The sequence below is a fragment of the Bos grunniens genome, chromosome 25 (genome assembly GCF_055505025.1).
Source record: "Bos grunniens cultivar Pamir isolate PY7600 chromosome 25, Bosgru_T2T1.0, whole genome shotgun sequence".
Lineage (NCBI taxonomy): Eukaryota > Metazoa > Chordata > Mammalia > Artiodactyla > Bovidae > Bos > Bos grunniens.
The window spans coordinates 37,361,510-37,377,673 of NC_141189.1; the positions used below are offsets into that span (position 1 = coordinate 37,361,510).

Here is a 16,164-nt window from a genome sequence, read left to right on the forward strand (position 1 = left end):
CTGGCATCTAAGCCTCTGAAATCCAGGAGATTAATTTATTGTCCACGTTGATCAACTCCCTTACTCCTCATGGCAGCCAGTAGCATATAGAGACGTCAGCTGAGCAGACTCTGACATGTTCCTGGGTGAAGCCATCCATGACCCGTGGTTCAGAATCACCAAAACATGTGGGTAGGGTTGATAAACTCTCTCACAAATCCAGACCATTCTCTTCATCTCCTATGTGGCTCTAGCAGTTCAGACTCATGCCCTTCTGACTGCACTCCAGCCTGGACCCCTCAATTCCATTCTTGCCCATTTCTGGTCAGCCTTGCAGGCAAGCAGAGTTTGAAACATCCCAAATGGCAAACCCAAACTTCTTCCTCGATTGCAAACCCACCATCTAAACTCTTGATTTGTAATCCATACACACACTTTTCCTATATGCATCTGATTGTCATTAAATGAACTCAATCATTGTGTCCTTAAGTAGATTGTTTTAAAAATAGCTTACTGACATAAAAGGACAGAGCAGGATCCTTTGTCAGAGAAAGAATGTAACCCTTATTCAAAAGTAACACAATGTCACTAAATTATAGCTAAACAGTATCAACGGAATTGCTTGTCAAGGGTTACTGGTCTCTTGGTTAAAAGAGCAGAATAACAAATGTTCTGGGTCTTTGTGTTTGTTACAGAAACAAACACAAAACAAACAAGACTCCAAACTCTGTCTCCTTGATGTAAACCGAAGGTCTGAGAAATAACTGACGCTCCTTCACTAAGTGATCCGGTCTGCAGACCCCACCATCCATCATCTGAAATCTGAATGTCACACTTGGGTGATGCTAGACCTCAGGAAACTTGGTCTTCCTCGGTCAAACATCTTTAATGGGTTTTTGTTTGTTTCTGTTTCTTGGGGAGCGGGAGGCGGCTGCACCCCACAGCATGTGGGATCTTAGTTTCCCAACCAGGGATTGAACCCATGCTCCCTTCATTGGAAAAGCTCAAAGTCTTAACGACTGGACCACCAGCGAAGTTCCTACCAAACATCTTTTAAAGGAGGGCACCCAGCAGACTACCCAGCCCCATTATTTTTTTTCAGGGTTGGCTGATATCAACTTGTTCTAAACAAAGCCTTCATCCCCCTGCACACCTGCACTCAGCCAGGGCCAGTCTCTGTGGGTCCATCTCTGTGTTCTGTCCCCTCTCTCTCCTTTCTCCTCCATGGCTCCCTCTTTGACTGAGCTAGCCACCCAAGTCTTGAACTACCTCCCTGGTGCCACATAATTCTGGCCCCATTCAGCAAGGTCATGCCCTCCCTTACTCTCTCTTTCACTGGGAGGGAGATGGACACAAAGCCCTAGTCCACTGGTGTAACAAACAACAGCCTCCGTAACACTCCACCTTCTCACCGGGCCGGTCTCCCTTCTGGCCTCTCTTGGACATGCACGTTGGACCCTGATCTCCCCTACACATGTCGCCGTCATCTCCACCTCTGCATCTTCATCTATGCTGTTCCCTCTGCCAAGAGAGCCTTCATCAGACACTGACCCCCGGGGGGCATTACACACACCAGACCTCCTCCTCATCCATGAGGCTCAACTTGTACATTTCAAGCCTTGCAGGTCTCATGACTCTTTTCGGAAGATATGTTTTATCTAGTTTGCACAAAACTCAGTAGGATGTTTATATTAACATCTGGATTTCCACCCTGGCTGAGAAAGTAGCAGCACTGAACATACCCTCCCCGAACAGCAGCCCCCACACAGGGGCCCCTGCTCTTGAGTTCAAGGCCACCTGACACTTCAGTCAGTCCCCTACATACGGGCCTTCAAGTTGCAGACTTTCAAAGATGCGAACCGCTGTTTCGTCAGCGTCAGGAGTGAGTGAAACTGCAGCTCGCCCTCTGTCTCCTGTGGCTGACAATCCTTCACTTCTACCATCTCCTGGGGTCTCCTGCATTGCAGGCAGATTCTTTACCAACTGAGCCATCAGGGAAGCCTAACTTTGTTGGAATGACAAAGAAATTGGACTCACTCTTGGAATGGAACTCGCTTGTATGGAGGGGATTTACTGTATTCCCCTACAATTATCCTCTGTCTCACTTCACTAATGTGTGATTCCTGCCTGGACGCAGCAGACGGGTGACTTTGTTATCTCCTGACTTCAGCCAAGCATCTCTTCTTCTGTAAAACATTCCCAAGGTCGACTAGGTCCTATGGGCTGCCCATTTCTCTGAGCCTCCATAACACTTTCCAGGGGGCTCATTGTTTGAAATAAATTTCGTTATAAGTGATACAGAATGTCTGTGGGTGTGGACCCTAGCAAAAACAAAAGAGAAAAGTAGGTGTGGTTGACGGAGTTCTCATTCTGTGCCAGGCACTATACACACGGCTTTGCAGTATTATCTTGTCACTGCCTCAAATCAACATTCCAAGTGGATTTTATTATCTCCAGTTTACAGATGGAAAAATGGACACTGATTTAAAGTACGAAAGGCTCTCAAGGTCAGGTCACAGAGCTGCTAAGTAAGAGAACTGGGATTAAAGTCCAGAACTTTGGGATTCCCTGTTAGCTGAGATGGTAAAAAATCCGCCTGCAATGCAGGAGACCTGGGTCGGGAACATCCCCTGGAGGAGGAAATGGCAACCCACTCCAGTGTTCTTGCCTGGAGAATCCCATGGACAGAGGAGCCTGGCGGGTTACAGCCCATGGGTCGCAAAGAGTCAGGCACGACTGAGCAGTTAACACTTTCATTATCCCAGCTCCAGCGAATATATGGTTTTACTGGGGTCCTCTGTTAACGCCGGCTTTGAGCACAGAATTTTTAACCCTTGCATAGATGCTGTGAGAAGAGCAAAAGCTAGGAACCACACCAGGTCTGTTGGAAACTGAAGCCAGAACTGCCCCCTGGTGCCATTATCTCTTGTCTGCAAGACCAGAAGAAATCCTGGTAGTCCCATGGCCAAGTGCCAGGGGCATTCCAGAAGGCCAGGCTTCACGAGGCTTTGATAAATCTCCACCATAACTCAGAACTAAATGTGGGCATCGAAAGGATGCCCCAGATTGAAAACTATTTACCTGGAAATGGGTGAAGATACCAGTCCAGGTACAAATGCATCAGTTGGAAAGGGCTATTCTTATATTTTACACATTTAATTCCCTTTAGTGTGTCTGTAAGGCAGTATATGGAGCTTCCCAGGTGGTGCTAATGGTCAAGAACTCACTTGCCAATGCAGGAGACATAAGAGATGTGGGTTTGATCTCCAGGTTAGGAAGATCCCCTGGAAAAGAGAATGGCAGCCCACTCCAGGATTCTTGCCTGGAGAATCCCATGGACAGAGGAGCCTGGTGGGCTACAGTCCATAGGGTCATAGAGGCAGACACGACTGAAGAGACTTAGCATAGCACAGCACGAGGCAGTATACAGCATCAGGGCTAGGAATACAGTGTCAGAAATAACAATCTCTGAATTTACATCCTAGCCTGTGATGTAGCCTGAGTGGTCTTGAGCAAATCTTTTAACCTCTCTGAGCTTCCTTGTTTTCACTTCGTACTATGGGGATAATGATGGTTCCTCGTACATTAGCTGTTGTCAGTATCTGGCGGTACTTAAGGATGCCTGATCCAGATTAAGTATTGAAACAGGAAATGTTCCAAACTCCCAGCACTCACCACGGCACCAGAGCATCACCAGTCACACAGCACAGCTTCACTCGGACCCAATCTGAAAGTCGCCTCAACTTTGAAAACCTCTCAAACTTCTCCCATGCAATTTTGTATCAGATGGCAAACTGTTTAGCCACACCAGGCCAGGCAGTAAGTGAGGAGAGAAAGCCCTGCCGGTGTTTATACCCTTTGACAAATGGGGTCTCATCTTCTCCTGACAGTTTCTCCTCCTGACTGATCCATCAGCTTCTGTTCTCATCACCTGGACCTCGGTCCTCATAATAGTATTGAAATTCAGATGGATTTTACACCACAAATAAAAATGAGCTTAAATGCCTCTGTTTCCCACAAGCAATGCGGGTCATGTAAAGTCAAATGCAGAAGGTTTTACAAGCCCGGGCAGCCACCCGGAGGAATGGGTTACCTGGCATTGCCTTGGATAAACCTGCATTGGCTCTGTGACCCTGGCCTGTGGGAGGAGACCTTTTGAGCTCTGCTTCCCACTTAGAGGGAAAAAAAAAAAATGCTACCGGCCTTTCAGATCTGCCTGTGACATCCTCTGGATGATTTTTAGGAAACATCCAGGAAACCATCCAAGTGTGGGGCCCAGACTCAGGGGTGCTGCTCATGGCTGGGCTTGAAAGTGAACGGGAAGCGGAAAATGAAATCACACTCCGGTACACACCATGAATCCCTCCATAAACAAGTGGGCAGGCTTCTCCAAGAGACAATTAGCTCACCGTCTGCCGATGGAAAAGAGGCGGCTAGGATACAGAGAAACTGAGAAATGAAGAGAAAAAAAAAAAAAAAAAAAGATTCTCTCCTCCTGTCAACAGCCTCAGATGGAGCCCAGACTGTGCAGACCAGGAAGAGTGGTGTTACGGCTCTTCATTAAGATGAGGGCTCTCTCCACCTCTTGAAACTCACCGTTTATCTCCCATCATTCGATCTGGTCTAGGATTCAATGGGAAAATGACTGATCTCAAAGGAAATAGCCCTACCGAGTGAAAGAGAGTGGGAAGAGGCGTGAAACTGGAGGAGCTCAATGGGGAGAGACCCTATTGTGTGCGCCTGCTCAGTTGCTCAGTCATGTCCAACTCTCTGTGACCCCATGGACTGCAGCCCACCAGGCTCCTCTGTCTGTGGGGATTCTCCAGGCAAGAACACTGGAGTGGGTTGGCATGCCCTCCTCCAAGGGATACTCCCAACCCAGGGATCGAACCCACGTCTCCTGCATTACCAGGTAGATTTGTTACCACCGAGCCACCTGGAAAGCCCCCAGGACCTTACTAGACCCCACTGAAAGCTTGAGATCTTCTGTTTTCTAAAATTCTTCTGTCGAGAAGATCCTCAACAATATGTCAGACGAAAACTTCCATCTGGAAGCACACAAATATATCCCTGTATACAGAATATAGGGAGGAGAGGCAGCCAAGGAGGAAGGGAGGTGAAAGAGAAGGGAGAAACGAGAGAAAAGGAAGCAATTCCTGGAAGCCATCTAGCCCAATGGGTATCACGTTAAGCTTTCTTAACTAAAGGCAATCGAGCTTTAAGGAAAACACTGCTAGGTCTCCTCCAGAGCTCTCAGCATTTCGTAAAAATCCACCCGGGGCCAAGGGGCTGCCTCTTCAGAGGCCAGCTGACTTATTATTTTGGCACCTCTGTCATCTCCTGTCACTTCAATTCCACTTTATCAAATTACTGATTTTGCCAGAGGCATTCGGAATGGATAGAAGGGGATGTGCGGGTGTGTGTGGGTGCACACACACACACACACACACTCATGCAGGAGAGAGTGTCATCACTTCAATGGTGCAATTTCATAATTACACGTCAGGGTGACAGAGTACCCAAACAGCATCCTAGACACAGTATCCTAGATGCCGGGGCGGCTGTCTGCCTCCATGACCTCATGCCCCATCTCTGGCTTGACGGATAGTACTGGCGGCGCTTCTCTCTGGAGGGTGGGGACACTACCCCTCCTCCGGGGGATCTAGATTTCATTATGACTTTCCCACTGAGAGACAGGACCCTGAGTGGCAGAATTACATCCTGCATCTCACCCCACTTCCAACCATATTAGGATATCCAGAGAAAGGACAGCCCTGATGTGAGACTCACAAACATTAAAAAAATAAAAAATCAGAACAGAACTCAGAGGAAGAAAAAAGAAAAGTCCTTCTCCTGAACAAAGGGAGTAAAATGCCATGAAGGTGTAAGATGGCAAAAAGTGGCAGTGGGTGTGTTGCTAGGAGTCACCACCAGTTGCTTACAAAGTCTCGGTGAATTCACGTGTCATCACGAAACACAGCAGGGCCTTGTGGTCCCTCTCTCCCATGTCCTCCAGCTATGTTTTGTCTGCAGAACAACTTTAGTCAAAGAATAAGTTTAATCAGAAAAGGCAGAAGCAAAGGAAAACTGTCAAACAGCATCCAACAATATGAGTCTAGTCATTAAGCGGAGTCGAGGACCTTTAGTTCCTTCTCAAGGGCAGAAAATAACACTGAGTCATAACCTGGGAGCTGTTTTGCAGACACTGAAACCCCCACCTGGTGGAGAAAGTTAACTACATGATGACCAGAGTGTAGCCATGATAGGAGTTGCCATAATTTTGAGAACTGGCTTCTAGGAAGTGGGAACAAACTGATGCTGGAACTGAAGACTAAGTGCATTTGAAACCATCGAGACGACACAGCCATCGCCAGACCCATTTCAAGAGGACTGTCAGAGCTGACTGCACTGTTTCTGACCTTATCTCCCCCTCTCTGCATATGGACCTCCAAACTCCCCTTTAAAAGGTCCTGCCCACTGACCGTCCCGGAGGAGCTGGCCTCTGGGCATGTGTCCACCCTCACCCCCCACTGCTCCAGCTGCCGCCCTCTGAAATAAAGCAAACCCTTCTTTCCACCAACCTTGCCTCTTTATTGGCTTTAGAATGGCCAGCAGCCAGACCCCTCTCTTTCAGCAGCAGTCAGTCACGTGTAGTAGGGTTGGAAAACAACAGGCGAGCCCTCCAGACACGAGGCTTCATTTGAAGTGCCTGACTCAACCCAACTGTCTGTGACAAAGCAGGAAGCTTAAGTGTGTGTGTATGAGTCTGTTACTCTTCCTTGAAAACAGCTGAAGTTATGCACAGAATGATTGCCTCCCACCAGTCATCACTTAGAGAGCGCCCATGGATGTGGGGGAGCACTATCGTCATGAAACATGAGCCAAAGAGGGTTTGGGTGGTAGAGTGGAGTGTGCAACCAGCTTACACTGCCCAGAGAATATCCTCTTTGTTCACTTATCTTGCTGGTAACGGAAGTGATGTTGTTTCAACAGCGTCAGTCCTTCTGGAATCTGGACTCCAACACGGCTGGCAAAGAAAGTAAAACAAAACAAACAAACCAAAAAAAACTAGACAGAAACATGTTTATGAATTCCACGAACATCCAAGGGAAGGGCTTCCCTGGTGGTCCAGTGGTTTAAGAATCCACCCGCCAATGCAAGGGACACAGGTTCAATCCCTGGTCCAAGACGATTCCACATGCTTCCAGGCAACTAAGCCCGTGCCCCTCAGCTACGGAGTCCGCACTCCAGAGCCCCTGCTCCACAACCAGAGAAGCCGCTGCAGTGAGAAGCCTCCGCACCACACAGGACAGTAGCCCCCACCGGCCACAACCAGAGAAAGCCCAGGTGCAGCAGTGAAGACCCAGTCCAGTCGAAATAAACAACCAAATAAATAAATCCCAAGGAAGCGATCCTGAACTTCAGAAGCAGGCAGAGAACACGCTCTCGTGTGGTGGGCAGAGTCCCTGGGAACAGATTTAAAAAAAAAAAAAAGACGGGGAATACCTCTTCCACCTCAATTCCATTTGCCCAACTCACAACATACAGGCCGGCAGACACACTGGTTTGTCAACATGTAGCGAATGCCAATATGAATTGTAACACCTTTGCCTGAAAACTAGACAAGACATGACTGGAACTCGGCTCGGATCATCAGGCTCAAATTTAAGCTATGGTATCATCACTCCCTTCAAAGTATGGAGATGAACCCTCCTTAAGATAATGCATGGCGCCTGTCTTCTATTTTAAAGCAAATTTTGTTTTGAGAAGTCCTCACTACCCTATTAATCAGCAGATGACTGAGCTAGCACAAAATCAGGGCTGAAAACCTCTTCTTGAAATAATAACTGCCTTCAACAATAACGGTACAGCCGCAGAGAGAAACATCTTTCAAAGTTGCAGAACGGTGTCAAAAGTAGCCAGGAGATATGGACCTTCAATCCAGTTATTTGACCTTTTTGTTTGTTTGTTTGTTTTAATCCAAGGCATTAGAGGTAAAATTTGATCTGCTTGGACACGCTTCTCCCCAGAAACTTCTGTGAACTCTTGTCAATAAAGGGAGACCGAAAATATTAAAGGAAAGAACAATTGTCTAGTGGTCGCCTGTCCTGAGCGGGTCCACACAGTGTAACAAGAAGATAAATGGGGGGAAAACTCTAAGATACAAAGCAAATTACCTCCCTTTCCTGTACGCCCCCACGAAACATCACGAGAATGTTTATATGGTATAAAGTCACTGTTCATGTGACTATGTCATGACAGGAATTAGTACAGGCTCTTTTTCAAGCCAAAATGTATAGATCAGATATATATATATATATATATATATATATATATATATATAATCAGTTATATTTATTTTCAGGGCACACCCTAAAAAGCCCAAGAGTATACATTCTTCTGTTACATATGCAATGTCCTATAATTCTATATCATATATGGCATATTACACATTAATAATCAACCAAACTATTCAACTAAAATGTGAAATGAGTTAAGGATAAACAGCTATTTTCCTGAAAAGAAGCAGATGACTAAAACAAAAATCAACACAATCTTCTATCTTCAGTGAAGTCGTTAGATCCAACTCAGATTGTAAAGAAAAAAAAAAAACCAACAACAGACATTTTAAAACGCAATGGGCTTTAAGTGTCTAAAAACCAAGCACGTGAATCATCTTTGCAAGCCGTCTTCCAGCAAGGCATACCTTCAACACTTGGGTTTAAATCACAGAAATCTTGTTTTGTTTGAAACCAAAAGGATGAAAAATATAGACTTACCTTTCTGTCCTCTATTTCCACACAAGTATTGCAGTCTGCTTTGATATCCTGAGAGGAGGAGAAAAGAAAGGGAGAGAGGACAGGAGTCAGACTTATGGTCAGAAAACGTTTAGTGGTGTCGTTGAAATGCCCTTTAAAATAATAAAAAGCTCATGCTCCTGATGGTTGTTTCTCGAGCCACTGCCCTTTATAGCGCTTTTTAGAAGTATATGCCCTGCTGTTTGCATTAGAGACATATGGATGCCATAGCTAAGCTTTATTGCATGCAGATGTGGGGTGAAGGCAAAGCTATGGATCAGAAATCACAGCAGAGAGTAATGGATGGCTTATAAAATGATGTGCCCACCTCAGACACCTTCCCTTATATCAGCAGAGATTGCCCTTACTGGGAATTAATGTCTCTTGCCCATTCCAGATTTGGGACAGTCAAATCTAGCTTTCTTCAACTCAAAGTCATCACTGTCTGTTTTTAACCCTCCTTCCATGCATCCATCTGTCCAGTCATCCATCCATCCAACTGGTCCATCATCTGTCATCCACCCATCCATCCACTGTCCATTCATCCATCCATTATCCATCCATCATCCATCCATCATGTATCCATCCACAATCCATCATCCATCCATCCATCTAAATATCATCCTTCTATTCATCTATAGGAGAAGGCAATGGCACCCCACTCCATACTGTTGCCTAGAAAATCCCATGGATGGAGGAGCCTGGTGGGCTGCAGTCCATGGGGTTGCGAAGAGTCGGACACGACTGAGCGACTTCACTTTCACTTTTCACTTTCATGCATTGGAGAGGAAATGGCAACCCACTCCAGTGTTCTTGTCTGGAGAATCCCAGGGATGGTGGAGCCTGGTGGGCTGCCGTCTATGGGGTTGCACAGAGCCAGACACGACTGAAGCGACTTAGCATAGCATAGCATATTCATCCATATTCATCACATACCTACTTCTTATGCATTTTTCTTGTTGCTTTGGAATGTAAAGATGAAAAAACATGGTTTCAACCCTCAAGGAACTCCCAAGTTACACAAAGAGACACATACACACTCAAGCAATTGTGATATTCATTTACTCATTCAAAAGATATATATTCACCACCTATTTCTTGCCAAGTCTTGCTCTAGGCATGGAAGACCTAACATATGAAACACAGGAAGGTCCTGACCTAGTGATGTTCACATTTTGCTGGAAAAGACAGAAAACAAAAAAGAAACATCTATAATGTTTGATATTTAGAAGAAGAAACATTCCATGAAGAGAAATAAAATCAGGGAGAAGGGGATGGAATTCAGTCCCTCAGTCAGGAAGATCACTGCAAGAGGAAATGGCAACCCACTCCAGTACTCTTGGCCTGGAAAATCCCATGGACAGAGGAGCCTGGTGGGCTACTCTTTGGGGTCACAAAGAGTACTGAGGACAACTTAGTAACTGAGCATGTAGGGAGTGGGAAATGCTGAGGAAGACTTTAAATTTGAAGAGAGCTGGCAACTGAGGAAAGGCTTGAAGGCAGCTGAGGGATGAGCTATGCTTGTGGCCATCTGGGAAAGAGTATCTCAGAAGAGGAGAGAACATCAGAAGAGGAGAGAACAGGTGCAAAGGCCCTGAGGGGGCGATGGGGTGGATAAGATAAGCGGTGGGAGGTCTCTGTGGCTGGAGGGAAGCCTGTTAGGGAAATAGTGGGAGGTGCATCAGTGAGCAACCACCCAGACTTACTTTTGTTCTTATTGTGAGGGCTTCCCAGATGGCGCTAGTGGTAAGTAACCAACCAGCCAATGCAGCAGATATAGGAGATGTTGGTTTGATCCTTGGGTTGGGAAGATCCCCTGGAGGAGGGCATGGCAACCCACTCCAGTATTCTTGCCTGGAGAATCCCATGGACAGAGGAGCCTGGCGGGCTACAGTCCATAGGGTGGCAAAGAGTTGGACACGACTGAGCGACTGGCACACTTGTGCCTTATTTCGCTCAGCATCATGCCTTCATCCATGCAGTAGTATGTCTCAGGACTTCTTTCCTCTTTGAGGCTGGATTAGGCTCTTTGAGGCTGTAAGGAGAGACCACATTTTGTCTATCCACTCATCCCCTGGGTAGTCACTGGGTCATCTCCACATTCTGGTTATCACGAATAATGCTGCTATAAACATGGGTGCACACACATCTGTTCAAGTCCCTGCTTTCAGTCCTTTTGTGTATATGTCCAAAAGTTGAACTGCTGAATTACACGCTAATTTCAGGGGTAAGTCTTTGAGGAGCCGCCACAGGGTTCTCCACAGCGGCTGCAACATTGTACTCTCCCGCAGGCAATGAGCAAGGTTCCAGTCTCTCCACGTCCTTGCCCAGGGCTCATCATTTCCACTCAGAAGGTGTGAAGAGAGAACAGGTATTAGCTGCTTTTTAATTGGTTTATTTTTATTGTTGACTATGGGACTGCAAATAGATCCAACCAGTCCATTCTGAAGGAGATCAGCCCTGGGATTTCTTTGGAAGGAATGATGCTAAAGCTGAAACTCCAGTACTTTGGCCACCTCATGTGAAGAGTTGACTCATTGGAAAAGACTCTGATGCTGGGAGGGATTGGGGGCAAGAGGAGAAGGGGACGACAGAGGATGAGATGGCATTGCTGACTCAATGGACATGAGTCTGAGTGAACTCCGGGAGTTGGTGATGGACAGGGAGGCCTGATGTGCTGCGATTCACAGGGTTGCAAAGAGTCAGACACAACTGAGTGACTGAACTGAACTGAACTAAACTGATGCCGGGTCTTTGTCGCTGCAGGCAGGCTTTCCTCTGGTTCTGGCCAGAAGGGCCTTCTCCCCACGGTGGCTGCCCTTGTTGCAGAGAGAAGGCTCCAGATGCACAGGCTTCAGCAGTCATGGCTCACGGGCTTAGATGCTCTGCATTATGTGGGACCTTCCCAGACCAGGGACTGAACCAGTGTCCCCTGCGGTGCAAGGCAGGCTCCCAACCATTGTACCAGCAGAGAAGCCTTTAGCTGACTTCTGTTTAAATATAAGAGACAGTTGGGGGCCAAAAATGCAAGTGGGGAGACAAGTGTGGGGGCTGCTGTGGGAATTCAGGTGGAAGATGATGGTGATGGCAAGGGGAGTGGTGGGCAGGGGAGGCAGGGAGTCACGGTCAGAGTGTGGACAGATCAGCAGGTGTCCTCCAAGACTGGATGTGGGAGGCGAGGAAAAGATGGGGATCAAGGACTATTGCAAGGTTTCCGGTCTGAGGATGCTAGTAGCGGAGGTGCGGGAGGGGCACGACGGTTGGGGCAGGAAGGTGAAGGGATCTGCAAACAACGGCACCTCTGTTGAATATCAGTGAAGTCCACAGCCCTGTTTATCCTCTCCCTCTTGGGCTGGGATGTTCTGCTGATGTGTCATGAGGACACTGTGGATACAAGTGCAAGGCTATCACCATAGTGATGGATCCAGCACAGCAAACGCTAGGTCCACGTGAATCAAGAGTGGAACCACAGCAGACAATGTCGCGGGCAGAAGACTTTGTTTTCTTTGTAACAGACTATTTTGCTACCAGCAAAGTGGGACAGAACCTGTGAGCAATGAAGGCATGTCCCTTTGGTGCCAGGAACTGTGTGGGATGTTTTTCACACCTGCCTCTAAATTTCCCCAAACGAAACAAGGTTAGGATTACTTAGTGTTTTTGTTTTTTTTTTTTTAACTATAGTTGATGTATACTATTATATTAGTTTGAGATGTACAGCATGGTGATTCAGTGATTCTTTTTTTAAAGATCGTACTCCATTAAGATAATGGCTGTAATTCCCTGGGCTATACAACATACCCTTGGTGCTTATGTATTATAATACATGTACTTCTTAATCCCGTGTGTCTAATCTGTTCCCCTGCTTTCCTTCTTCCCTTTGGTGATCATTGGTTCGTTTTCTGTATCTGAGTCTGCTTCTGTTTTGCATACACATTCATTTGTATTTTTGTTTTTCTTGTTGTTGTTGTTGTTGTTTAGTCACTCAGTCGTGTCCAACTCTTTGAGACCCCAAGGACTGCAGCATGCCAGGCTTCCATTTCCTTTACCATCTCCTGGAGTTTTCTCAAACTCATGTCCACTGACTCAGTGATGCCATCCAACCATCTCATCCTCTGTCGTCCCCTTCTCCTCCAGCCTTCAATCTTTCCCAGCATCAGGGTCTTTTCCAATGAGTCAGTTCTTCCCATCAGGTGGCCAAAGTATTGGAGCTTCAGCGTCAGCTTCAGCATCTGTCCTTCCAGTGAATATTCAGGACTGATTTCCTTTAGGATGGACTAGTTGGATCTCCTTGCAGTCCAAGGGACTCTCAAGAGTCTTCTCCAACACCACAGTTCAAAAGCATCTATTCTTCGGTGCTCAGCTTTCTTTATGGTCCAACTCTCACATCCATACATGACTACCGGAAAAACCATAGCTTTGACTACATGGACCTTTGTTGGCAAAGTAATGTCTCTGCTTTTTAATATACTGTCTAAGTTGGTCATAACTTTTCTTCCAAGGAGCAAGTGTCTTTTAATTTCACGGCTGCAGTCACCATCTGCAGTGATTTTGGAGCCCCAAAAATAAAGTCTCTCACTGTTTCCATTGTTTCCCCCATCTATTTGCCATGAAGTAATGGGACCGGATGCCATGATCTTAGTTTTTTGAATGTTGAGCTGTAAGCCAACTTTTTCATTCTCCTGTTTCACTTTCAAAAAGAGGCTCTTAAGTTCTTCACTTTCTGCCATAAGGGTGGTATTATCTGTGTATCTGAGGTTATTGATATTTCTCCCAGCAATCTTGACTCCAGCTTGTGCTTCATCCAGTCCAGCATTTCACATGAAATGTGAAATGTACCTTTCATATAAGTTAAATAAGCAGGGTGACAATACACAGCCTTGATATACTCCTTTCCCAATTTGAAACAACTCTGTTGTTCCATGTCCTGTTCCAACTGTTACTTCTTGACCTGCATACACATTTCTCAGGAGGTAGGTCAGGTGGTCTGCTATTCCTGTCTCTTGAAGAATTTTCCAGTGATGCTGGAAAATTCTGGTGATCCACACAGTCAAAGAATTTGGCATAGTCAATAAAGTAGAAGGAGACGTTTTTCTGGAACTCTCTTGCTTTTTCGATGATCCAGCGGATATTGGCAATTTGATCTCTGGTTCCTCTGCCTTTTCTAAATCTAGCTTGAACATCTGTAAGTTCATGGTTCATGTACTGTTGATGCCTGGATTGGAGAATTTTGAGAATAACTTTGCTAGCATATGAGATGAGTGCAATTGTGCGGTAGTTTGAACATTCTTTGGCATTGCCTTTCTTTGGGATTGGAATGAAAATTGACCTTTTCCAGTCCTGTGGCCAAATTTGCCGGCATATTGAGTGCAGCATTTAACAGCATCATCTTTTAGGATTTGAAATAGCTTAGCTGGAATTCCATCACCTCCACTAGCTTTGTCCGTAGTGATGCTTCCTAAGGCCCACTTGACTTCACGTTCCAGGATGTCTGACTCTAGGTGAGTGATCACACCATTGTGGTTATCTGGTTCAAGAAGATCTTGTTTGTACAGTTCTTCTGTGTATTCTTACTACCTCTTCTTAATATCTTCAGCTTCTGTTATGTCCATACCATTTCTGTCCTTTATTGCTGCAAATGACATTATCTTTTTCTTTTTATGGCTGAGTAGTATTCCATTGTATTATATACATTGTATTATATTATATACACATATTATATACATTGTACATTATATACATTGTATTACACACACACACACACACACACACGCACATATACTTACACAGAGATCCTGAATCAGAACCCACATTTTAAAAAGTGTTGTGGACAGAATGGTTGTATCTCCCAAATGCATAGTTTGAAGCCCTTGAACCCCAAGTTGGCTGTCTTTAGAGATGGGCCTTTAAAAACATAATTAAGGTTCAATGAAGTTGTAAGGATGGGGTCCTCATTTAATAGGATTAGTGCCCTTATAAGAAGAGTCACTCAAGCTTCAATACTTTGGCCACTGGATGTGAAGAGCTGACTCACTGGAAAAGACCCTGATGCCGGGAAAGATTGAGAGTAGGAGGAGAAGGGGGTGGCAGAGGATGAGATGGTTGGATGGCATCACCGACTGAATGGACGTGAGTTTGAGAAAACTCCGAGACAGATAGAGAAGGACAGGGAAGCCTGGCCTGCTGCAGTCCATGGGGTCACAAAGAGTCAGACACGACTTACCAACTGAACACCGACAAGAAGAGGCACTGGAGGGAAGATACCAGAGAGCTTCTCTGATCTCTCTGCACTCATGAACCAAGAAGAGGCCACACGTGGACATATCGAGAAGATGTCATCTGCTTGTCAGGAAGAGAGTGCCCACCAGAACTTGACTATACTAACACCCTGCTCTGGGACCTTCAGCCTCCAGACCTTCAGCAAAATAAATTCCAGTTGTTTAACCACCAGTCAGATTAAGACAGTGAGATACCCCGGATGATCTGAGAAGCACAGTCGGAGGACATGGACTCACGCTTTTCCCACTCAGACTCCTAATTTAACAGCTGAGGTCTCCGACTGACCTTGCAGGCAGAGGAGTGCCCTGCTTCCCACTGAGAATTCTCTTTGAAGTCATCCTCTAAGGCCATGGTCCCAACCATTTTTGCACCAGGAACAGGTTTCATGGAAGACAATGTTTCCAGGGATGGGGGGTGAGGAAGAATGTTTTCAGGATGATTCAAGGGTATTGCATTTATTTCTGTTATTATGACATCAGCTGCAACTCAGATCACCAGGCATTAGATACTGGAGGTTAGGACCCTACTCTAAGGAACATGAAGAGAAAGTAGAGATTAGTTTGGTATGGGAGAGATGAAAGTGTAGATTGTTAAACCTCAGAGATATCATCTCGAAAACAGGCAGGCAAAAGCAGTTCCCTGCCTGTTTGATGCCATTCTGACCAGGGGAAGCTCGCGTTTTCTTCCTCAAATGAAAATATGATGAGTTTGCAAGGATGAATCCATATCCGATTTTGATTTACCCACACAGAAATGGCAGGTGTTAATCAACTAAGGAACAAAATCAATAAACCCAAGGCAGGGTTTTTTTTTTTTAAATCTGCCACCAAAGACCCATGCCAGGGACAGATAAAAGCCATCTGGCAAGATCCAAGCTCTTGCCATTTCCTGAAGATTATTCAATTTATTCTTGTCAGGATTAATTTACTTAAGCCCACGCTGGAATTTTTATTTAGATGATACTGTTGGTTTGTCATCTGCTGCAGAACATCGCGGGAGGCACCCCAGGGGACATGCACTTGCTTCTGAACAATGTTGGACTCAAATTGGAAAAATGTCACTTTGGCGGGAACAAATTACGGTTCAGATCGCTCAGCGGAGAGTGGGTGTC

At 45.8% G+C, this 16,164-nt stretch overlaps 1 protein-coding gene across 5 annotated transcripts in view; it reads right to left on the bottom strand.

Annotated features, from left to right (window-relative positions):
- RBFOX1 (RNA binding fox-1 homolog 1) overlaps nucleotides 1-16,164 on the bottom strand; it is a 2,446,597-nt gene that overhangs the window by 1,068,735 nt on the left and 1,361,698 nt on the right. For all 5 annotated transcript variants that reach the window (XM_086375894.1, XM_086375900.1, XM_086375889.1 and 2 more), the window contains one exon: nucleotides 8,760-8,807. Coding sequence is in view for 3 of the 5 variants with exons in the window: in XM_086375900.1 (XP_086232026.1) it covers nucleotides 8,760-8,807 (48 nt within the window). In the remaining 2 variants the exon portion in view is untranslated. The remainder of the gene's footprint in view (nucleotides 1-8,759; nucleotides 8,808-16,164) is intronic.